The 23183-nt window shown below is 53.0% G+C and overlaps 1 protein-coding gene across 3 annotated transcripts in view; it reads left to right on the top strand.

Moving 5' to 3' along the window:
* LASP1 (LIM and SH3 protein 1) overlaps positions 1-22568 on the top strand; it is a 55720-nt gene extending 33152 nt beyond the window's left edge. Inside the window, exons 4-7 of one of the 3 annotated variants that reach the window (XM_044999428.1) lie at positions 8329-8436; positions 17419-17572; positions 17928-18028; positions 18625-22568. In XM_044999428.1, the coding sequence (XP_044855363.1) occupies positions 8329-8436; positions 17419-17572; positions 17928-18028; positions 18625-18798 (537 nt within the window). In that variant the 3' untranslated portion in view covers positions 18799-22568. Of the gene's footprint in view, positions 1-8328; positions 8437-17418; positions 17573-17927; positions 18038-18624 lie in introns of all 3 variants that reach the window. The other 2 variants (XM_044999427.1, XM_044999425.1) reach the window with 2 other exon arrangements.
* Positions 22569-23183: the final 615 nt, after the last annotated feature.

Below are 23183 nucleotides of genomic sequence, written 5' to 3'. Positions count from 1 at the left end.
TGGGCCGTTCTTGTTGCCAGTGCTCTGAATACAGGGGACCTTTCTGGCCTAAGCCACTGGAGGGGAAGGCTAGGAGAGTAGGTGTTTTAACCCTAGAGCCATTCTCTGGGATCATAAATTCAAACCCCTCTGTTTCAGAGGGGTTGAGACTATATTGGGGAGTCGCTCTACTGTGTGGTGTCACTTCCTTCCTTGCATAGATAGGAAGGATCCCACAACTCTCCTCATAGGAATAGAAGTTTGTCCCAGCATCCTTTGCACAGTAACGGGAAGGGATTTTTGGCCATCTTCTGTTGTGCTGGTTAGCTGCTGCCTTCCACCCCAGAGGAAGCTGTTTTGCGAGGCTGTGTGTCTGTAGCTGTAAATGTCAGGTGCTGTTTTTCCTTCCCTTCCCCGCCCCCTGGCCACACAGCAAAGCTGTAGTCATGGCAGGGGGCGGGAGGCAAGCTGGGTGCCAGGTTAACTGGCATGTTGCCTGTCATGCTGAATGTCTGGGCCCCAGGGTACTTGTTATACTTCTCGCTAGGAGGCTGGAGCAGGCATCTAGCTCCTCCCACTTCCCTCTTGTTTTGGCCCAAACATCTGGGTATAGAAGAGATTAAAGGGTCAATGCCCCAAGCAACATTGGAGGGGTCCTACTAGGGCACTATCCCTCTCTCCTATGGTACTGGGAGGCTCAAAGCTTCTTCCTGCCCCAGTGGTGTGTGCAGGGCCCTGTTATGGGAAGGTTTGTGGTTCAGGTGAGCTAGAGGAGACCATCTGTGCAGCAGTTTCCATCTGAAGACTCCCAGTCATTTGGCAAATACTAAACTCTCTAAGGCTCTGCTTCATTTATTACAGACATGCCGCCTCCAGGGTAGAATGAGGCAGCTGTTAACAGCACGGAGCAGCACTGAACGGGAAGCATAGTCCAGTGGAAATGGCCTGGGCACAGGGTTAGTAGAGTGAAATCCTAGCTGGGCAAGGAAGGATAGATCCAGTGGCTAGGGTCAGTCTGGGTTCAATTCCCTGCTACACCAGAGTCTGAGAGACTGGGATAAATCTCTTAATCTGTGCTGTGCCTAAATTGCCCATCTGTGCAATGAGAACACTCCCCAGATGCTCAGTGCTGTGGTGATGTAGGCCATATAAATATCTTTGAGGAAGAGGGTAACACCCTTGGTTCTGTGGGATCGCCGAGCAATTTTTAGGACTAATAGCCAAGATTAAGGGACTAATTAGGGTGCCCGTTTAAGATGTCGTTTTTTTGAGAGGGTCTAACTAATCTCAAACTAGGAAATCCCCGAATCAGGGGTCACTTCTGAAAATCCTGGTGTTTCTTTCTCAAGACTGCACCTCTAGCAACGAAAGCCTCCCCCCTTCCCTTAAAACTGGGAATTAGTATGTCTTACAAAGGGTGCACGTCTACTGAATCCCTTCAGCAGCAGGCTTTTTTCCAAGGCCTCCCTTCAAAGTACTGCCTGGGCCTTACCCTACTTAATTAAGATCCTGTCCCACCGTAGAGTGGTGCTAGTATCTACTCCATCAACCTGCCCAAACTGTTCCTTCTCCTGTCACACTTCTCTTGGAGGGCTCTGTCCCCTGCTGGAAGAGGACATTCATCAAGCTTGGCTGAAGGTGGCAGGACTGATGGCCTGAATGAAATCTCTCCATTTGAGCATAGCTGGGGGCTCAAAGAACAGGCTGAGGAATAATTGCATTATGTCTCCTGGCCCCATCTCAAGCCCTGCCCAGATGAGCAGAGAAATCTAGCCTGGGATTTCTGCTGCAGCTGCCCTGGGTGAACAGTATGGGTGAATGGCCTTGCTAGTGACCAATGAACCAGGCCTGAATTTGTGTTCACCTGTCCTTCTGTGGAGAAGGGCTGTCTGGTTGTGCCAAGAGGAGAAACTGAAGAGGAGTAAATCACTTCCCTTGTGTAATGTTGGAGAGAAGGGTCAGGTGCATATTTGATTGGCAGTGGGCTGGTGCAGAAGCATATAAATGGCTCCTCCAACTGAGGAGGTCTGTGTTCATATGAGAACAATTACTAGGCTTCTGAAGGGGGGTATGTTCACTTATACTAGTGCATTCCAGGATTCCACCCTGAGCATCTCTTCCAGGCCAGAGTGACTTACAAGATCTAATTGACAGGTTTCAGAGTAGCAGCCCTGTTAGTCTGTCTGAAATGGGCCGTCTTGATTATCACTACAAAAGTTACTTTTCTCCTGCTGCTAATTGCTCAATTAATTAATTAGCTTCTTAGAGTTGGTGGGGCAACTCCCACCTTTTCATGTTCTGTGTGTGTGTGTCTGTATATATATATCTCCTTATTATATGTTCCAGTCTATGCATCCGATGAAGTGGGCTGAAGCCCACGAAAGCTTATGCTCAAATAAATGTGTTGGTCTCTAAGGTGCCACAAGTACTTCTGTTCTTTTTGAAGATCTAATTGCTGAGCCTGAGGGAGGAGAGGCTGCTGTTGGGTGCTGGCAGTAGGACCACAAGGGAGCCTTACTGCAGCTGGAAGGGGAAGAGGTGGGGTGGAGGAGCAAAGAGCTATGGAATAGCAGAAAACTACCTGAGTAAAATGCCTATGACCCTCTAGGGAGGATAGATCTTAAACAGGCATAAGATAAGATCCTAATTCCTCTCTCCTTATATCTGCCTTTGTTCTGCTTACAAAGGGAGTCTTCTGTTTTCCAAGCACCAAACATTTACTCTAGTTAAGACACAGTTACTTTTATCTGTACTGACAGTTGCTTCAAAGACCGATAGCCGCCCAATCTGCCCAGAGCTGAGCAAACCCCGCAGGGTCTGGAATGTGACTCCTGTAGTCTTTGTGCTACCAGTGAACCAGTCTTGGAGGCTAACTGGACAAACCCAAGCTCCAGCTGGCAAAAGTGGTGCCAGTATAACTATAGCTATACTAGGATTTTTGCCAGTATAAAAATGAACTTAAAAAAAATCACACCCCCCCCCAAGCTGACACTTCTACACCAGCAGAAGTCTTTAAATGTAGACTTGGCTGTAGAATCTGTAGGGAAGGGGTTCAGTGGGATGGAAAGAAGGGGGTTGCTGTGTGAACTGTCTCAGGCTGTGTTCTTCAGGACGCTCATCGAGACTCCATCTCTAGTGCTTCGTCTAACATTTTCCAGAGCCCTCCTTCCAACTACTAGTTCCAGTTTGAAACTTTCTTGTGGACAGGGGAGCTGTGGCCTTGTTGTGTGCCATGCTGGAACTGGGTAATATAATCTGCATCAAATCTCTTGGTTTCTATTTCTATTCGCCAAGAAGGCGTTTCTTGTTCTGGTCACTCTCGGAAGCAGATGATTATCGCTTGTGCAGCTAAACTAGGCCCACAAAGTGACAGCTTTTACGCCTTCGCGCCCTGCCTCCTGCCCACACATGCCAGAAGAATCACAGGGTTTTCATCCTGTGGCTTCCCTCCCAGACTCTTGAAATTGGCCCCTTTGGAGAAATATTTTGATGCAACCTTTCCTGTCTAGGGGTGGAGGCACCTGTTGTGTGGGTGGCATGTAGCTGTTTTGTCTCTCACTTTGCTCCATGAACCCCTTTCGGAAGCAAGGCAGCTGGCGCTTTGGTCTCATTGAAAGTTCATTCATCAAAGGACATTCAAACACCAGCTCACTAATGCACATGAACTGAAAGCTGCTGCAAGTGATGGGGTATTTCTTCTGTAGCTGCCTTTAAGCAGTAGCTGGGGTAAATTGTACCGCGTCACAGCAGTCTTCAGGTCTATGCCTCCCACTGCAAGAGTGGAGGAATCTTCCCTCCTGAGTGAATTGGTTTCACAGTGATAGAGAAAAGGCTAGAACCTCGTCTCTCAGATGGGGAAGGAGCCCTGGCAGAGTCGAGACCAGATCCAGTAGCGAGGAGGCCTATCGAACTGGGGTGGAACATGGACACCAACGGGTTCTGTTTCTGGCTCCTGGTTCTGTTTCTGGCATTGTCACTAACTTCTGGTGTGAGCTTGGGCAGGTCACTTCCCCTCCATTTCTGCATCCGTAGAGTTGGGCAAACAATATGCACCTGGGAGGGGGTGAGAGGGCAGGAGACCTGAGGATCTTTCTAGGCAAGAATTAACAGCCTGAAATCCCAGGCTGGAAGGAGCTGTTGAAGTGAGCGGCTGGGCTGGGAAGTGAGCTGGGAGCCAGCTGGTAAACCATTCATCGTGGCAGGGCCCAGACCTGTCAGCCCTAACGCCTCTTTTGAGGTGATCAGTCCCATTGCCCTGCAGAAGGCCACTCTCGGGTTTGCTACAGTCTGGGACTTGTGCATGCAAGCCCCAGCTTAGACTAATGGCTTTCCTCAGCTCTTCTAGCCACTGGGCAGGGACTCCAGGCTGCTGAATGGAATTCCTGCCGCAGTGGAGGAGTGAAGGCTGCCTGTGGGTCAGAGGGCCATGGCTTGCCCCCCTCCCCCTGGTGCATTTTGCCTCCGTTGTCTGTCCTCCCCCATCCTATGTGGAAACCAAGGCACTCGGCTGCCCGACTCTGTCTGGCCTTCTGCAGGCAACCGCTCGCTGCTCAGCGTCTTCCAGCCTAGTGCCCATATAAGGGCAGAAAGAACTAAAAGGCTGCCTTGTCTGAGCACTTCCTCCCTTCTCTCCTGCTCGTTGCTTAACCCTGTGTGCGGCTGCTCCAGAGAAACTGCTCTTCCTACATACGCCCATGGGTCGCTGTGCCTGGCTCGCTGCTGAAATACACGCCTGGCTGCCTTCCCCCATTTGGCTTGGGTAACTTAAGGCCAGGCCAAACACTGAGTGATGGGGTCTGTAGTCTAGCTGGCTCTGACAGGCCCGTGTCTCCTCTCTCAAACCCTCCCGGAGCTCACACCAAGCACTAGAACTGAACAAAACAGCAGGGTGTTGAGCTGCTGCAGCAGCTCAACACCATAGATTTTTTTTTAGAACCTGTCGTGACTGAAAGGCTGACTGTGATGCAGGGAATATGGGGTTAAAGGGCTGGGTTCCCCTTTTCTGTTAAGTCCTGAAAGAGACCTGCCCCTTTACCAAGACTCCCACTCTACGCCTGTGGTTCAGATGCAGGAGTCACAAAGCCCACGGTTAAGCTAGAGTAATTTGGACTGAATGAATGAAATGACTCATGGACCAGGCTAACTCGCCGTCTGCTCTAGAGCCCTGTTCCTGCCCCGTCTGCTTGTGCTCTGAGTTTGCAATGTGATGCCCTTGGCCCGGGAGAACTCAGCACTGATATCATGGGCTTCCGCTCCCTGCGAGCAGAACAGCAGCAAGGCGCTCTGAAGGCCTGGGTTGGTTTTAACAGCGTGTTTGTTACAGTGCTGCAGGAGTCTGGGAGTAACAGTTAAACCAGAAATGGCCACCCGGTGGGATGTAATCCGCCGGCTAGAGAGCAGAATGAGTGGGGTAGGACAAGGAGTAACAGCTTGGGGCTTGTGTTGACTAGGATTTAAAGGCACGTTAGCAAACGCAAATAGATCCTAGCGTAGCATACATGCTGCCTTGTCTAATGTGCTAAACTGCTAGTTGTACACAGGATTGTCTGTGCTAGCATCTGTTGGCTATTGCATCTTTAAATGCTAGTTAAAGCAAGTCCTCAAATGGCCCTGTAGCACTCTCTCCCTTCCTTACCAGGGCCTTAGGGAACATGCCTTTAAATCCTAGTCTAGAAAACACAATTTCTAGTGAAAGCAAGACAGGGATCAGCTCCTGTCTGCAGGTGGCCAATCATGGCAGCCTCCCATACCTGCTTGTTTAACTTACAAACCAGCACCTTTGTGCTTTCTCCTGTCCTAAGCTGGGTAGTGGGGCTCAGGCTTCAGCCCTGGGCCCCAGCAAGTCTAAACCAACCCTGGGGACCCCGTTCAAAGGGGGTCGTGACCCACTTTGGGGTCCCAACCCACAGTTTGAGAACTGCTGTTGGATTATCCATTGCCCGGCCTACACTGTACTTCTCAAATGTGCTCGCTGACATCAGCCCTATAATTTAATTCTTTAATTAAAACCTTTAATTCTAGCCCAGACAAGGCCAAGGACCGGGAAACCTGCCCTGGCAGAGAAGGCGCTCCTAGAGCTTTGGTTTCTAGAGAAGTATTAGCAGTCCTACAGAGCTGCCATGTTTCTGTGTGAAATCTGTTTCTGGGTTCAGTTGCACATAAAAATCAGTTCTCTCCAGACAGCTTGAAAGATTCTGGGTTTAGGCTGAATGTGGGAGGGGGGCAGTCTCAGGCTTGTTCCTCCTTCGTGCAGTAAATCGCCAAGCTTTACCTCTGCATTGTGTGCAGGTGACAAGGCCAAAGAAGAGGCATGCAGTCTTACTGCGCAGGAGATGCCCAGGAAGGGTAGGGGCAGGGGGGGAGAGAAGCACGTGCTCTTGTGAAAATCCTGTTTTGCTTGGACTGGATTGTGTCTCCTTCTGCATCCCTCGCTAGTGTTGCTGGCTGCGGGAGGGTCTGAGCCTAGGTTGTCGGCATGGTGTGTACAACTCTCTGAAGACCTGGTCGGTGTGGGGCTCCGAGGAGCCCTTTTCTGGCATGCCTAGCTGTGATTTAGCCTCTTGGCTAACTGCTCTGCGGTTGTCATGTTGTATCCTCTCAGGCTGTGGGCCGGGAAGGGTTACAGGAAACTGATGGTGCTGGCTAGACTCACTGGTGTCTGGCCACCGCTCTGAGCGTTTCCCCCGCTCCAGCTTTGAGATGAGGAGGGGAATGAGAGGGAGTGACGTGTCCACATGCTCCCTTGCCCTGCCTTTTCCTGCCTTCTTACCCTCCCAGCCCCCCTCCTTGTAAAGTCTCCTCCTGCTCAGATTCCTCTGCTCTCCGCTGCAGCCAGTGTGGGAGTTGAGAATGGGCAGTGCCTGAAACCCCATAGGGCTGCATGAGTGCTCTCCCTCCTGACTGCCCCGACCTCCCATGGGGAGGGGCTGGGACGCTAGAGACCCAAATCAGAGGGTGCAGTGGCGCATGGGTGCCCATCACACAGGGGTGCAGAGGGTGTAATCTTATAGCTATGAGTCAAGTTATTGACCTTCCTTCTTGACGCTGGAGTGCGGTGACCTGTGACTGCTCTAGTCATGGGTTCACTTGCTAGCGGAGATGGGATCCCCAAGCAGGGGAGGGCAGGATTGTGTAAGCTTTGAGGGAACCTCAGGGCAGCTCCTTAAAATGAGCATCTGCCAAGCAAAGCAGGGTCCTCCTCTGAAGGCTTTACTGTATCCAAAAGGGATAAGCTGGGAGCATCAAAGGGTGCAGATCCCAAAGGGTGCGTTGTCACTGCAGAGTTAAACTGAGCTGTTACCCTCCCTGCACAAACCTTGCACTGGGGCTACTTGCTAACCTGGGTTCAAAGTGTCTCAGTCACAGATTTGTGCCCCTCAATCACTTGGGCACTCCTGAAAATCCCACCCGTAGTCCTTGGGGAGGCCCTTGGCCCTCTGCTGCAGACGGTGGCAGCTGATCCAGAGAGCTAGGGAAGGCCTGGATGCAGACTATTGCCTCCTAAATAGGGAGTGGGTAAGGTGCTGCTTGACCTCCTGCCACTGCTCTCTGTTGGAAGCCCTCTGCTGCTGAAAGCTCCCTAACAACTGTGACCAGCAATTAAAGTGGCCTGCAGCTGTGACCGCCTCCTCTTGCTGGGCTCCTCTGAGATGCAGGCAGCACAGTTTCCATCCAGTGAGGCTGGTCTGAGCATTTCCTTCCTTGCTGGAGGGATTGAGTCAGTGGCTGGTTTTTAGTCTCTGCAGAAGCCATTGGGGCTCTGGCTGACTCTGGGGAATGGTGAAGCTGTACTGGGGGGAGTCAGGGTCAAGTGGGGGGGGGGCCTGGCAATCCGCATGGATGGGATTAGCTCAGGGCTATTCGGTAGGTCTGAGTGGTGGTATGTCAGTGTATCTAATAGTTGTATGGTGCTGAAGCTGCTCAGAGGAGAGATGACTCAGGGCCTTTAAAAAAATAATTCCTCCCTTTTCCCCCCCACCCCCCCCAGAATGGATCTGTTGATCCCCAGGTACTAGCCAAATACAAACCGAGGTCACCATAGTCTGCTTCCCACAATTCCCCCTGCTTTGTAACTTGGTTATAATTGTCCTAACTGGGTTCCACCCCAGAGGTGGCAGACTTTCACTTTGTCGCACAAGTGCTGTTGTATCCGGAGCTCATAACCCCCCTTTAAGAATAACCCACCCTGCCATTATTGCTGGGAGGCTGGGCTGAAAGGCTATCGTGGGGGTAGCCTGCAATGCTGGAAAAAGGGCGGATCGCGCAGAGGCTGGGTCTTGCCACATGGGCTGCTCTGGATGATTCTCATGGTGTCTAAAACAGCTTGTTTTGCTTATCTCTCGTCCCTAGATTCGCTACAAGGAGGATTTTGAGAAGAACAAAGGGAAGGGATTCAGCGTGGTGGCTGACACCCCCGAGCTGCAGAGAATCAAGAAGACTCAGGACCAGATCAGCAACGTATGTAGCTTTTTAATCTGTGCCCTAGAGCCCTATGTGGCTGTGTACCCTGTGGCTTTCTGGTGTGGGACAGGGGGACAAAGGAGCAGCCCTGCAAACTCTGACGGTGTGAAAACAGGGTCTTTATTTACTGCAACTTTTTGGTTCCTTCTAGGATAGTTGGGGGCGGCGGGGGAGTGGGCACAGTCCTCCTGCCAGTGCACATAATTTCTGTACGTTTGTGCAACTGGAATGGGAAGCCTCTGTTCCCTGCAGATGCCCCATGATGGGAGCTGCAGCAGGAGCTGGCAGGACTTTGCAAGTCTCAACTGTGCCATGAAGGGTTCAAAGTGTAGGGGGATTTGGAGGCTGGTGGGACTCGCAAAATGAAACAAAGCAGGGGTGAGCCCTAGGGGATGGCCCTGAATGGGGCCAGTCACATCTGCCCCATACTGTGGACTCTGTCAGATACTGAATCCCGGCTGTAGGAGAACTGTCTAAGCAACAAATCCCGTCTCATGGTGTGTCCTGCTGTGGGAATACCAGAGTGCAGAATGACTCCAGTTTAATTTCACCTTCCGTGCTGTCTCGGGAAACCTCTGCCCAACGCACCTCGCTTCCTCCTGCTGTGTCTCACTCAGACAGCTGTGCGGGGTCCTCTGCCAGATTCCTCTGACTTGACCATGCCTCCAATTGTCCAAAGCTGGTTCCAGCAGCCTGGCTGCTGGAGGGTTTTGCTGCAGCTGTTCAGGCCATGCAGGGGCTGAATAGACACGGTAGCCAAGGTAATCCTGGCACCTGCTGCTCTCCAGCAGGATGGGTTGTGTAACCCAGTTTCCTACCTGGCATTGTAGAGTGCTGATTGCTAGGCTGCCAGCTGCCTCACTAAACTCCGTGCTGGACGCAGCCCTCCAAATGGAGCTTGAGAAGGCCAGCACTTCCCCCCCACTCGGATGGCAAACGAAGGGCCCAGTTCCTAATGTCTTGCCTCTAGGACCTCTAAGACGCTCTCTTTGAAGGCAACGATCCCCAGCAATGTGGCTGGGTTAAAGTGGTGCACTAGAGACCCTGTATGTGCCTCACCCAGCAGTGGCTACTGTCAGGAGCACAAAACCCTTCAAGTTGGAGTCCCAGTCCAGTGCTCATTGACTCGCTAACTAGCCCTAAATCGTCTCCTCCCCACCGCCCCCGCCCCAATCCAAAAATAAGGTTCATGTCTGAGCTGAAAGCTAAGTCCACAAATCTGGGAGACACTTAACCTGGTCGTTCAGTCCTCTTGCAAATGGTCTGGGTTGGTGCCCAGCTAGTTCCAGAGCTTGTGTGATGCCAGCCGGTCTCAGTGCGTTACTGTTTCTTCCCCCACAAGCAGCTGGAGGGAGGGCCAGGTGTGCGCGCATGTACCATGCCCTGCGCAGGAGTGCGCTGGGTTTGGGGTCACTCCTGCTTCCGGCAGGGAGTGTGAGATCTCCCACACCGGTAGGGTTTGAGGGGTGGGGGGGGAGGGGTGCACAGCATCTGCTTCCTCCAGAACCCAGAGTTAACTAACCTTTAGCTGCTGCCCTGTGTGTATTTAACTTTCTTATCAGACTGAGGCTGTTGCAAAACCGGTGTGGTCAAGGGCAGGATCCACAGAAAGCTGCTAGTGAAACCAGCCCTCAGTGCTGTAGCTTTGCACGGGATCTCGCCTGCTCACTTTCCACTTGACAACCTGCTTCCATTTAGGCACTTCCCTTTCTTTAGAGATTTGGGGCTCTCTGATGTCCTAGGCCTGGGCTAGCACAAAGGCTGCAAAGCAACTGTAATGCCCCCGGAGACTACCCCTGGAGCCCAGAGCCTCTCAGTCCTGTGCTTGGCTGTTCTCCAGCTGCCACGATACTTATGGTGGCCGTGGCATGCAGGGTGCAAGTTGGGGCAGATCTCGTCTCTGCCTTAGCCAGGGGTAAGGCCTGAAATAGGTCCCAGGGATGAACTGGGGACCTCCAAGGTTAATGTAGCCCAGGGGCTGGTAAGATTCTGGCCTTGCCCCAGCTCAGTTAGTAAAGATGGCGTGGCCAGATGGCGTCCTGGCCAGGAAGCTGAGTCCCCTGTCCTGCCCCATAACCACCTCCAGTAGGAAGTTGAGGGCAGACTATTGCCCTTCCCCTGTTTTTTGTGGGGTGGGGGGGATCTCTACCAGCAATAATCTGGGGGTAAAGCTGTAGCTAGAGATACTCCTCCCTAAGAATGTACAAGTATCCTGGCCCCGCTCTGGGAAGAGAGCAGATGCAGAGTTTCTGCAGCAGTGCCCAGAGGACAGCATCACAGCCGGGTTTCAGCTGCTCTGTTTCTGATAGCCCTTCAAACTTGGTCTGGCACCAACTTAGGAAAATGTCCAGGGGAAGGGGAGGGGCAAAGCTTCCAGACTGGTCACCTGCCCTGATCCTGTATGGCAGCTTCTGCGAGCTAGTGAGGATCTCCGCAGGGTTCCAGCTTGCGGTGCTAAACCAGGTGCCCCTGCATGATTGAGGTGAGACCAATTCTCCCCAGCCCCAATCCACACACCCCGTTAGCCTGCAACAGTGAAAGGGAAGGGATGAGCCTGGGAAAGGGCAAGAGGAATTTTACATGGAGGATCTTCCCTTGGGTAGGCGTGAAAGACCCAGTGGGAGAAGAGGAGCAAGCTGCAGCCCTCTGGAGAGAGCAGGTAGCCATGACAGCATGTAGTGGTGCAGCGTTATCTCCTTGGGACACTAAAGCATAACCCCTGCTGCGGGGGAGCTGGGATTGAGTGGCAGGTCTCTCCCTCCCCACCCTGTGCCAGTGCACTTCCAGCAGCCATCTGGGTGCAGAGGAATCATTCACCAAGGTGAGGTGCTTTATGGATGCTGCAGCCTGCTCCCCTGCCGTGCAGCTGGGGCAGGTGTGGGGCGCTGTCTCTACTGCTAAATAGAAACAATAGCTTTGTTTTGGGCAGTTCAGCAGCTTCCAATCAATTCAGCAAGGAACAAGAACCACAATGGAGCCCTGAGCCCGTCTGTGCTGTGTGGCGGCTCGATGCTGCCATGTGGGGTGGGGCTCTGTCCTGCTCCTGCTGCTTCAAGCAGTTTTTTGCTGTGGATTTCAGGAGAGGGGCACTGGGCCTTTAGCTTTCACTTTCCCTGGTCTGTTTCACCCACCTCCCATCCCCGCTCCCCCCCCCCAAGGCTGGAAGGATTCCCCATTGTGCTGTCTAGCCTCAATCCTGCCCACCTTGTCCTCCAATAAAACTAGTTATTTAATAAAGATACAAATACCCACTCCGACCCTGAACAAAGAGCCCGGGAGTGCAGGCAGAGCTCTAAGGCTTACAGGGAGTTTAGCAGCTGAGGGGGTACCTGGGCTGCAAGGTGCCTGGCCCCCCCAGCATGTTGAAATTATTTCTCCTAACCTTGTTGGGGAAGGGGGGTGCTCATGACAAATGCTGTTCTCTGCCCTGCCCCTCCCCCTCTCACGTCAAAGCTTCTCTATGAATTGATAGAATGGTGCCTCTCTCCAGAGGCTCTAGCAGTCCGTGGCAAACATTGACAGCCCCAGGCACCCTTGGTGCAAGGTAATGTAGCCGGGGAGTGATAGAACCCAGAGTTCTGATTCTCTGACCACGCAACAGCGTGGATTTGTAAGCAAGGTGATGGCTGCCTCGGGTCAGGATTTCAACCCCTCTTAAGGAGAAGGGAGATGCAATTTTTTCACTGACTTATAGAGCAAACTATTTTGCTCAGGGTAGTTCCCCTCCCAGAAGCAGAGCTCTGCGCCAGGCTTTCCCTCCTGCCTGTGCTTCGTGTCCTGCAGCAAATAACTGTTTAACCAGCTAACAAATGGGCTGCAGGTGTCTTCCTGCATTGGCTGTGTATTCATTAACTCAAGTAGCTATTAATTTTTACACCCACGCCCAGACGTTAACCCTTTGCCCTCCTGGCCTGCAGTTGAGCAAAAGTGAAGCAGAAACAGATTGCAGTGGGACACGGAGGGCTGTGAGCATGGTACACAACCAGTGCGTCTTGGTGGCATCTGCTGCTACGCTTCTGAGCCTGCTTAGGCTGCTGAGTCTGTGATTAGGACCCCCTCTGATTTCTAGACCAAAATCAGTTTAATTGGTGGTGGATAGAGGTTCGACAGATTAGCAGGCTGCAGTGTGACAGGTGGATGCAGAGTCATCTGACCACTAGCCCAGAGCATGTTGGGTAACACTTTGAAAAGTGCCCCGGTGCCACTTTCACGAGTGACTTGAGCCTAAATCTCTTTTGAAAAGGGGACTTGGCTACCCTTGAAAACTACCCCTGCCTGCTACAGAATGTTTAATATTCAATACTTTCTCTGAGGTTCTGTTTGATTAGTTGATCCCCACCCACGCCTGTGTGCGCACTCTGCCCGTTTGTAATAGATGGCTAAGGTAGCTCTGCCAATGACCTGAACAGCCCTGCCCTGTTTACATACCGTGTAGAGAGATGTTGGACGTGCGGTGGGCCCCAGGCCCGTGTCTACACTAGGACGTGTCCTCTGCTACAGTCAGTTCAGATCCATCAGTGACTTAGAAGAACTGCAGCTAGTGCTGTCCCAACACTGTGCACAGACCTGCGGCGAGAATAGCCAAGGGAGACGGCTGCTTTAAAATGCAGACGCTCCCGTGCACCAGAGTTCTGGGAGACATGGCTCGACAGTGTAGTGCAGCCAGCAATTCCATCTGTGGCTACTGGGTCCAGGCCCAGCTTGGAGAGACTGCAAGTCTGGGAGCTGGTTCTCATGGGCTGTGTTTTCAGGCTGCTGGATGCGGTCTCCTTTGCTTTCACTTGCAATTCAGTCACGTTTCTTCTCTACTGTGAAGGTCCCTGAAACTGGGCAGAAGGTAGCAACATGCCATCCTTGCTTTAATGGGCTAACTGTTGCCTCTAGAAAATACAATAGCCTCCTCCTTTCTTCCGGTTGGTTCCTTCCCAGCAATCTCCCTGGCTCTGTTAACTGTTCAGGGCTCTATTTAGGAGGATTTCCCATAGCTGAACTTCCTCAGTGATGTGTAGGACAGATCCCCTATTAGCCGCTGTAAACGTTCTCCTCCTCATGCTGATCCTTCTCTCCCCAGGGCTAACTCTGGTAGGGCGCTTGGCATTTGACTTTGTTTTGGGGGTCTCTGTGGTGACAGGTTTGGGAAGGGTGACACACACCTCAAGGTCCATGTGCTAAACTTTCACTTCGTAGAACCTAGGTTTCACATCTGCCTTGGCTCATGGGGGAGGAGACGGGTGTGGTGGGATTTAATTTAGCTCCTAGCAGGAAAGGCTAAGGACTGGAATAGCAAGGGGGCCTTTGCAGGTCAGGAGTGGCTGTAGGTGCCCTGGAAGCAAGGATTCTGTCTGTCCTGGTCTTGTGCCAGCTTCTCTCCTTGCTTTTAAGCACCAACATCTACCAAGCACTTTGCTTAGTACTTGGGGAGGGAGTTGACTGGGGCTGATGTTATTTGCTCCTACTCTGTAGCATCGGGGCTGTTAGCAGGCTGGCCACATGCAGCATCACTGCAGGGGTGGAGACACAAGTAGCACCAGCCTCCCACTTACGGGATGCTTGTCTGCCAAGTGAGGGCTGATTGAGACACTCTGAAGCATCTGACTTGGTTCAGGGTCTCAGTGTTTTCAGTACAATAGAGGGGACTAACCCTGCCCCTCTTGGTCTGACTGAGAATCTGCCACCTAGCGCATGGCCTCATCCCTGTCTCTGTCCTCCATATGCTGTCTGGGTGGTGTGGGGGCTCTTGCACCCATGATGGGTAACGGGGACCTCCTCTAAACCTTACTGCAAAACATCTCCAGACTGTGGCTAGATAATCTGCTCCTTCTGGCTGTCTGAGAGCTGGCATTCAAAGGGTTAATGCGGGGAACCTAATTGAGGAGGTGGGGTGAGATGAATCTAATCTGTAGCCCTCTGTTTAGATCCTCTGCTGGGATTCCCTTCCCACACCCTCTGTTTGTCTCACTTTGTTACAAATACTGCAGCATTTGAATGGAGTAATTGCCCTCTGATTTCCTGGACAGCAGCCTCTCTGCTTCTCCTTAGCTGCCAAGCTCCAGGGCCCTAATTGGGTGCTTGGGAGTATTCCCAGTTCCAGGAATCTGAGGCTGAGCCACTGTGCCTTGGAGGCCAAAGCCAGGAGCGAGGGATTCTCCCAGAGCAGCCTGAAGACCGAGGGAGCCAACACCGCCCTCAGATCCATTCTAGTGACAGCTGTTAAAAGCAGCCGCTGCTGCTAGCAGAGTTCAAAGCCCTGCTTCCCTGACTGTGTATGAGGGCACCATGGCTACCCAAGCTGCCTATATCTTTGTTGTTAACAGTTCAGCCAATGTGGCTGTCAGAGAAACTGCTGTCTGCACCAGCTAGGGACACAATCTACACCCCTGCCAGCTGTGTTCAAGCATGGTTCTAATCTTGGTGTGAGCAGGGCCTAAGTGTCAATTAAGTAACTCCGAGGCAAGCTGCTGAAGGAGCAGTTCTGAGATCCCAGGAGAGGTGTGAAGGAGACCAGAAGGGCTGTACCTGCTGAGGTGGGGCTCTGAGTGGAGACGCAGGACATAGGGGCTACATGCCAGGCTCTCCATGTAACTGAGTGAAGACCACATCTGGGGTTGGTTTGGGGGCCTGTTCTCTGCTTTAAAGCCCCCTTTGCACTTGCTGCCACAGCATCAGGGGATGTGTTCAAGATGTCCTATAATGCAGCTACAATCACAGCTGCACTATTTGTACAGCACCCTGCACAGCGGGGTTCTGGTTCTTGACTGGGGCTTCTAGGTGCTGCTGTAACACACATACTGAATACTGTCCTGACTTGAAGCACAAGACAAAGCAGGGGTCAGGGAGGGAGAGAAGCTAACACTTGCAGGCACGCCTGCCTGCATTCTGCTTAGAGCCAGATTTTGGGGGGTGCAGGGGATGGACGTTCCTCCGCAGCCTCTGTCAGGCCAGGGAGATTTGAGGCCTCTTGCCCAGGGGATGCTGCAGGCTTGTAGCTTCTCACCACTCTTGGAGGCGTTCCCATGGTGTGAGGCTGTAAAGTGCAGCCATGCCGAGAGCCTGCGGCAGCCTGAAAAGGGTGTCCTCCCCTCCACGTGTGTGCTTCCCTCGCTAAGCGTCAGTGAGGACCAAGGACGCTGGGGGGACTGGAGAGAAGTGGGCCGCAGCGGAGGCTGGTGCTAGGTGGCTATTGCATTAGCCTTTCTTCCGAGGACCTAGGTCCAAACCCTGCCTTGGTCACAAGTGGAAATGAGCTGGAACCAAATAAACCACCTCAGAGCGTTCCTGGCCTTAACCCGCCACCCTCAGACAGAAGCTGTTGGGAATGCGAAGAGACAGGGCTGCTGCAAATCACAATCTAGGTGCATTGGCAGAGCTGCCTGGGGAGCCCATGTCTGGAATAGCAGGGGGGCTGTGGTTGGCATTGAGGTACGGGGGGGATTCTAGGACTGGCATAGAAGGGGCTGCAGGCCCCTTGCTTCATCCTGTCACTTCAGAGTCTTCTCTCCCCTCATCCCCCTTGCCCTTACTGCCATTATGGCAGATCCACTATAGCACACTTCATATACACCCCCCCGCACACACACAACTATCACTCCAGGGGATGCCATCGTCCAGCTACTGTCCCCAGCATTGCTGAGCTGGCCAGAAAGCTGCACTGGGCTGATGGGAGAGGGGTGGGGAGGATTTACAACCTGTTTTTTAGAGCTGCAGTCTTGGAATAATCTCTGTGGCATCCTTCCCCTTGGCCTTGCCCCGTGAGCCTGGCCAGCCTCCTTTGAGGGAGGCTTAGGAGCCAGCCCTGAGTCCAGCAGCGCCCATCAGCTGACTTGGGCCTAGCAGTGTTGTTCATCGCTGCCCCTTCCCAGCTGTCTCAGCAGGCCTGCTCGAGCACTGTTGGGTGATGGGGCGCTGTTTGTACACTGCTGAACTCTAGCACAAGGGGTCCTGGGCCGTGCCTGGGCCGTGTAGGCACTGCAGCCGGGCTCCAAGGAGCTCACAGTCCGTGCATAAGATGGGACAGCAGGTGGCTAGTGCCGGATGGGGGAGGAGTACAAGAACAGTGACAACGCTGGCCAGCATCCTGGGCGGGGGTCGCAGCAGCCTAGACGGCCGGAAAGCTCCTTTCCCGTGAAGACCTGGGTGGCATACAGCGGCACAAACGGGCCCCTCAGCTAAGGGCCCTAGAAGAGTGCAGCAAAGGCGAGGAACTGATGCTGGGCGGCAGGAGGAAAAGGATGTCACCTGCCAGGAATCTGTCCAAACCTAATGTGTGTGTTAATAGGGAGAGCATCGCCTCCCCTGTTTGTCAAACCCTCCAGCTGGGCGGAGGGGATTAGGATGCCTGACTCCTTTCCCCCAACCAGGGTTGTCTCTGGAATTGCCAAGAGTCTGCAGTGCCACCTGCTGGACTGGCACATGAATAGCCATAGTTCTCGAGCGGCCCCAATGCAGCCTTTTTCAGGCAGCGTGTAGGAGTGGCTGCGCTGCAGCTCTGGGCTGGGACAGAACTGTCGGACATCCTGCTTCAGGACAGGCAGTGAGGGCTACACCATTGAAACTGCCTGGTGGAATCCTAGGTGGGCAGAACGTAAGTAGCCTGGATGTCATGGCCGGATTCTAGCTGCCCCTTGTGAAAAGGGCTGTGGGATCAATGACCCCAAAGATGGCCTCTCCAGCTGCAGCACACAGCACCATGAGTAGCGCCCAGTGCACCTAGACAATTGCACTGAGGCTTGGTCCAGGTGAGGTCTTGCTGGGGCCGTTGCCTGGGGATTGTAAAAGTCCTGGATCTAGTCTTTGCTGCGCTAATAGGTCTGATGCAACTGGGGTTTTTTCTGGGGGGGGGGAGCACTCTTAATGGGTTAAAACCTGCTCTCCAAGGGCAGACCTTGTGACTGGCATGGACAGGCCCCCATCTGGGCCAGGAGCCCCCATCTGGACCAGGAGCCCCCTGGAACTGTTCTAATTCTAAATTTCTTCTTGTAGATCAAGTACCATGAAGAGTTTGAGAAGAGCAGGATGGGCCCAAGTGGCGGCGAGGGTGGTGATATGGAACGCAGGAACTCCCAGGATGGTGCCAACTACAGGAGACCTGTGGAACAGCATCAGCCGCCTCCTCAAGTCCAGCCCAGCAGCCCTGGTAAGGAGCTCTGAACACTCTCTGGGGGGAGCCCTGATTACTCAGATACGGCCTGTCTCCTGCACAACCTCCCCCTTCTACCTTCATCTTCTGACGCCGAAGCCCCAAAGAAGCCAGGTTTCAGTTCGCTGGCTGCAGTGGGGCTATTGAAGTCCATGCCCAGTGATGCGGACCTTCTTCCCAACGTGTCTGCCCACCTGTGGCTCCCCCCTTAAAGCCCCCTCCCCCGGCCCAAGCTATGAGTGAGGCTCGTTACAAAGAAGGGCAGCATCCCTGAGAGATGCAGGGCTCTGGGTCTCCATAACCCAATACTCCGGCGGTTTGCCACGACTAACCGGGACTGTTTCTCTCTCAGCCTACCAGCAGCAGCAGCCTCCATCTCAGTCCTATGGCTTCAAGGAGCCTGCAGCACCAGCCTCTACACAGCGTAATGCCCCTTCAGGAGGAGGAGGAGGAGGAGGAGGAGTGAGTATAGCCCAAAGGGCGGCAATAGCACTTAACCTACCAAGCGCTGACGCTAGTTGGCGGGATCCCGTAGTGGCCGCTAGTGCAGGTCAGCATTTTTCTGCAGTCATGCAACCTATCCCAGCTGCTGCAAACCCTCTTGCATGGGGGTGAGGGTCAGGTAGATTGGGGGGGGGGGCACCCCTTGTGCTATCCTACTGCAGCCATTATCAGGGCTGATGCTCCTGGTCTCCCCTTACTTTGCCTTTTGGTTGCTCTCTGACTAAGGCCCATGGTGGGGGAAGAGCTTGAACTCTGCCTCCTGAGCCCTCCAGCCCAGTGTCTGGCCTGCACTGGCATGCTGTGAGCTGGGCCCAGCCCCGCAGCTCGCTGACCAGTGAAGCTGTTGCTACAGAGCCCAGGAGTGGATCCTTCAAAGTTCAATGCTCCTCAACTCCCCTTGATTGCAAGCTCTTCCCCATAGAAACCTCAGCTGCTCTGGGGGGGCTTTACTGGCTGGAAGGAGAGCAGGGGCTGCTGCCATGAACAGGCTGTGGGGGGAGCTAGAGCTCCTACGTGTCACTGACCCTCCTCTCCCTGCTCCCCAGAAGCGGTTCCGTGCAGTCTACGACTACAACGCTGCTGACGAAGACGAGGTCTCTTTCCAGGATGGGGACACCATCGTTAACGTGCAGCAGATCGACGATGGCTGGATGTACGGCACGGTCGAGCGCACGGGGGACACCGGCATGCTCCCTGCCAACTACGTGGAGGCCATCTGAGCTGTGGCCGAGGGGGCGTGGAGTGACACCCGAAGCACCCAGCCCACCTGAGGTCCCCTGTCATGTCTCTCTCGCCCAGCATCCCTTCTCTGCCGCGTTCTGCCATTACTCCATCAGAGCTGCACCTCTGGCCCATCCGTACTCTGCAGCGGGCTCTGGTTTCTCTTGCCAATTTAGCTTTGTTTTGTAGCTATTATAGCTCTGTTGGGACTAGGTGGGGAACCTTCTCCAGGGGCCACTCAGGCTGGCCCCAGCATTGCAGCTTCCCTCCTCTAATCTCTTCGCCCTTCACCCCCATCTTTCTGAAGGGGTGGGGGCCTAGCTACCAGGCGCATGCCCTGCATCCCCAGGGAATATGAGGAAAGCAACTGGAATCGCTGCCATCCTGAGCTAAAGAAGGATCCCAGCTGACCTGTCTGATAGGACCAAACCCACCCACCTCTGCTGGGGCCCAAGCCAGGCAGCTGGAGGGGCAGCAAGGGACAAATGACAAGGAAGTGTCCCCTTAACAGCAAGTTAGGGGAGGGGGTTAGTGGGGATCCCCTTCTCTAGAGCCATAAGTACCTCCCACCTGGAGGGAGGGCTTAGCTGGCAGCAGGGAAGCCTGCAGGGATCTCGCATTGGGCCATCCCCAGTCGCCTCTCCCATCTCATTGCCACCATTAAATGTTTCCATTCAGTCTCTCTCTCTCTCTCCCCCTTCCACTTCTCATTTTTTCACCAACTTAAACAAAAAAGATTAGTTCCAAAGAATCTAAGATCAATCGATTAACCTTTAATCTTTTTTCGCTCTGTTCCTCTAGCGTTTTCCTTGACTTTGGGGCTGTGTCACTGCCTGCAGAGGTGCTGGGATCCCCAGGGTTTGAGGGGGACAGAGGCAGAAGTGGCAGGCAGTGGGGCTTTGGGGCTGTGGTCCTTCGAACAGGGTAGGGCTCTCAAAAGCAGCATCGCACAGGCCTGGCCATGCCATTTGAGCTCCCCTGGATTGGGCCATCTCATCTCTGGGCCTTCTCGACGCTCTGTGGGGTGATTACGGCTGCCCTGGGAGTGAGGAGTAGCCCATGGGCTGCTTATGCTTGAGGCTGGATGAGCTGCTTGTGTTTGAGAGCTATGGGGAGGGGCAGAAGGTGACTCCCTGCCTCCCCCATGGTCATCCAGGAGTCCCCGTGGGGGGTGAGGAGGAAAGCAATACCCAGAACCCCCTCTAGAACCAAATACCATTCCAGTAGAGGGGAAGGGCCCATGTGCCTTCCAATCAGCTTCTACCTTTTGCAGCAGCAAATTCCTTTTGATCTCTTGCATAGAAGGGTTCTGTCTCACCTCGCTCAGCAGCTTTCAGCCAGGGTCACTGCTCGCTCTCCCATCCCTGCTGCTGGATGAACTCCCTGTCTGCGTGGCCGTGTGGAGCAGGGTCTGGGGAGCGGTTCCTAGTCTCTAGTGCCCCCTCACTACCTCCTGCCCCATGGCTGTTTGGAGCCACTGACTGCTCAGTCTAGCTCTGCTTTCATCCTATGTCCATGAACGAACTGAGCTGACCATGGGAGAGATTCTGCCACATGAGTGGCTGGGGGAGATGTCGTGAAAAAGGCACGAGGTGTCTTGGGGGATTTTTGGGGGGCAAAGACCAGGGACTGGCTCTACCAAGTTCCACTTAGTTTCTGCTTTGCACTGGCATGTGCCTTTCTCAGTAGAACAAACCTCCCCACACAACAGTCAGCCAACCCTCAGCTGGAAGGAGGAGAGAGAGCCAGCCAGTTCCATCCGTGCCTTTCCCAGGGGCAGCAGGGCCAGTTCTAGTTCCAATTCCATTCCAGTTTGAGCTGGGATGTTTACAGCCTTCTCTCCGCGGAGGGGAAGGGTCAGTGGCAACGGGACCAGGAAGGGCAATGAACAGATACATTCCACCCTCACCTTCTCTGCATTCTCACTGGGTCCAGGCTGGTGGTAGACGTTCCAGGCTGCTGCTGGCTTGGATCGCATCAGGGACCAAAACTTCAAAGCACATCCCCAACCCAAGCCAATGTTTTGGGCCCAGGGGCCACTATAACTGGAAATCTGTATGCAGGGAAGATGGTGCTATGTTGTCCTTGGTGAAGGAAGTTGGGCATTGATAATAACTAGCTGCGAATCCTCCCACATTTCCCCAGTGGATCAACTCTGCTGCCCTCTCTGCCTTGGCATGCTGAGACCCCCACTCCCTGGTGCCTTTCTCCCTCTCAGCTGGAATTCCATGTAGCATTACGGCCCTCATTATCCCAGGGGAGTCTGACCTGATGGTGCATTACAGGGGAGGCTTTTTATGGTGCATGCGGTGAGGTGGTCTGTAAGTTCTAAGCAGACAGGCCTGGTTAAATGTTTTGTAATTTTTAATTGAGTTTTGATATCTGGCTTTAAGAGTCAATGTGGGGACTAAGCTGAGAAGCATGTCAGTTTCCAGAGTCTCCCTGATGGGTGCCCCTTTCTCACTGAGCGCACTGGAGACCTCTGCTCGATCCCAGTGCACTGTTCCGGGTTTACCCCTCTGTACACTTCCACTTCTGCTCTGTACACTCTTACCTTGGTGCTGCCCTTTCGGGGGAAGGGAGAAACAGGCTGCTAGGTTCTTAAAATGGGGAAGCCACCCCTGAAATATGGAAGAGGACTCCACACATGGCCTCTCCTCTTTCTCATGTGCTCATTGTTTCACTTCCAGAAGCACAATGGAGAGGCAGAACCGTGCCTAAGGGACACTGAATTGAAGGTGAAATGTTTGAGTGAGAGGGCCTAAGGGGAGAGTAGCAGCAGCGAGCCCTGAAACCTGTCACTTCCTAGTCTCTCTCTGGTAGTTGCTATAGTGCTGAAGCTTGTATGGGCAAGAGGGTCTCTCATCTCCTGTCCCCAGATCAATGTACTGTACTAAAATGGTTTCTGAGCTGTTCCATCCCACTGGACGAGCCAGCTAGCAGCAGGGCTGGGGATAATGGTGAACCTTCTGTTTAACCAGCTTTCCTGTTCATCTAAGGGCTTGTGGGAGACTTGGGAGGGGCGTGGGTGAAAGGAGATGCAGCCAGCCTTGGGCAGAGCATAAAAGTGGCAGCGATGGGCTGCAGGGAATTGAAATCCTTGGTGATGCTGAAACATGTGAGCACAAGACCTGGGGGAATGGAGAGGTGCACATTCCTGATTACGAATACTCTGTTCTTAGAGCCAGTTGTCTGGGGAGGGGGGAAGTAACAATGTGAATAAACCTTTTTTAATGGACCAAATGAAAACACAGGAAACTTAAGTTTTTGGGCCTAAAACTTTTTTAATGCTACCTTGACACTGTTGTCCCTATCCTCCCCTTCTCCTGCCTGCCCCCCACTTTTTTTTCCTTCTGCCATGGAAAACAGACATCTTACTGCTTGATTTCTGCCTTCTCTCTGACTTATGCACTTTTTTGCCTTTTTTTCATAGCTGAAAAAGCACCTAAACCTGTATTTAAAATAAATAAGTAAAATCTTAAAAAAAAAAAGATAAAAGCTAAATTTGCATCATTGTAACCATTTCATTAATGTGTGTTTGTTTTTAAACAAACAAGTCTTACATCTTAGCTTTCCAAGTTGCATTTCAGTGCCGGGTTTAGATCTTTTTTTTTTATTATTATTGGTGGGTTTTTTGTCTGTATATTTCTTCCGATGGGCCTGAACGCCCCCCAGAAAATGAAATGTATTTGGCCTTTTTAATGAACCATTCAGTGGAACAAACCAACAAATCCTCTTATTCAAATTTAAAATAAAAATATAATTTTTACCTGCTGACTGCTGTGGTCTTAATTGTGTTTTTTTAAATTTTCCTCTGGCTTTAAACGGGTTACCAGCTGTGCTGGAAGAGGGAGGACAAGTAACAAAGGAAATGAATTTGAATCAGTTTTTGTATATTTTAAAAACAACTTTGCAGTGACATGATTTCATGGGCGCAGTGTGGTGCCCAGTGAAGTCTGTTGGGAGCTAAATCAACAGCCAGGCTTCTAGTCCATTCCTAATAGCTGCCTGCCTGGCTCAGAGCCACTTCTGTCCCTGCTATGCAGGGCCGGCTCCAGGCACCAGCATTCCAAGCTGGTGCTTGGGGTGGCAACGTGCAAGGGGCGGGAGTCCCTGTTGTTTTGCCCCCAAGCAGCACGCTGAATTGCCGCCGTGGGCTGCGGGGGCAGTCCGTGCGCCGTTAGGGCAGCAGGCGCTTTTCCGCGGCAGCGGCAATTCGGCGGCAGCATCTATGTTTAGCTGTCCACGGCGGCTTCACCTGCCGCCCTAAGGGCACATGGACTGTCCCCGCCGCCCGTGGCAGCAATTCGTCGCGCTGCTTGGGGCAGCGAAAACTGTAGAGCCGGCCCTGCTGCTATGGAGGAGAATGGTTGTGCCTGGGCTT

The sequence above is a fragment of the Mauremys mutica genome, chromosome 25 (genome assembly GCF_020497125.1).
Source record: "Mauremys mutica isolate MM-2020 ecotype Southern chromosome 25, ASM2049712v1, whole genome shotgun sequence".
NCBI classification, from domain to species: Eukaryota; Metazoa; Chordata; order Testudines; family Geoemydidae; genus Mauremys; species Mauremys mutica.
This window is presented reverse-complemented; position numbering and strand designations above follow the sequence as displayed.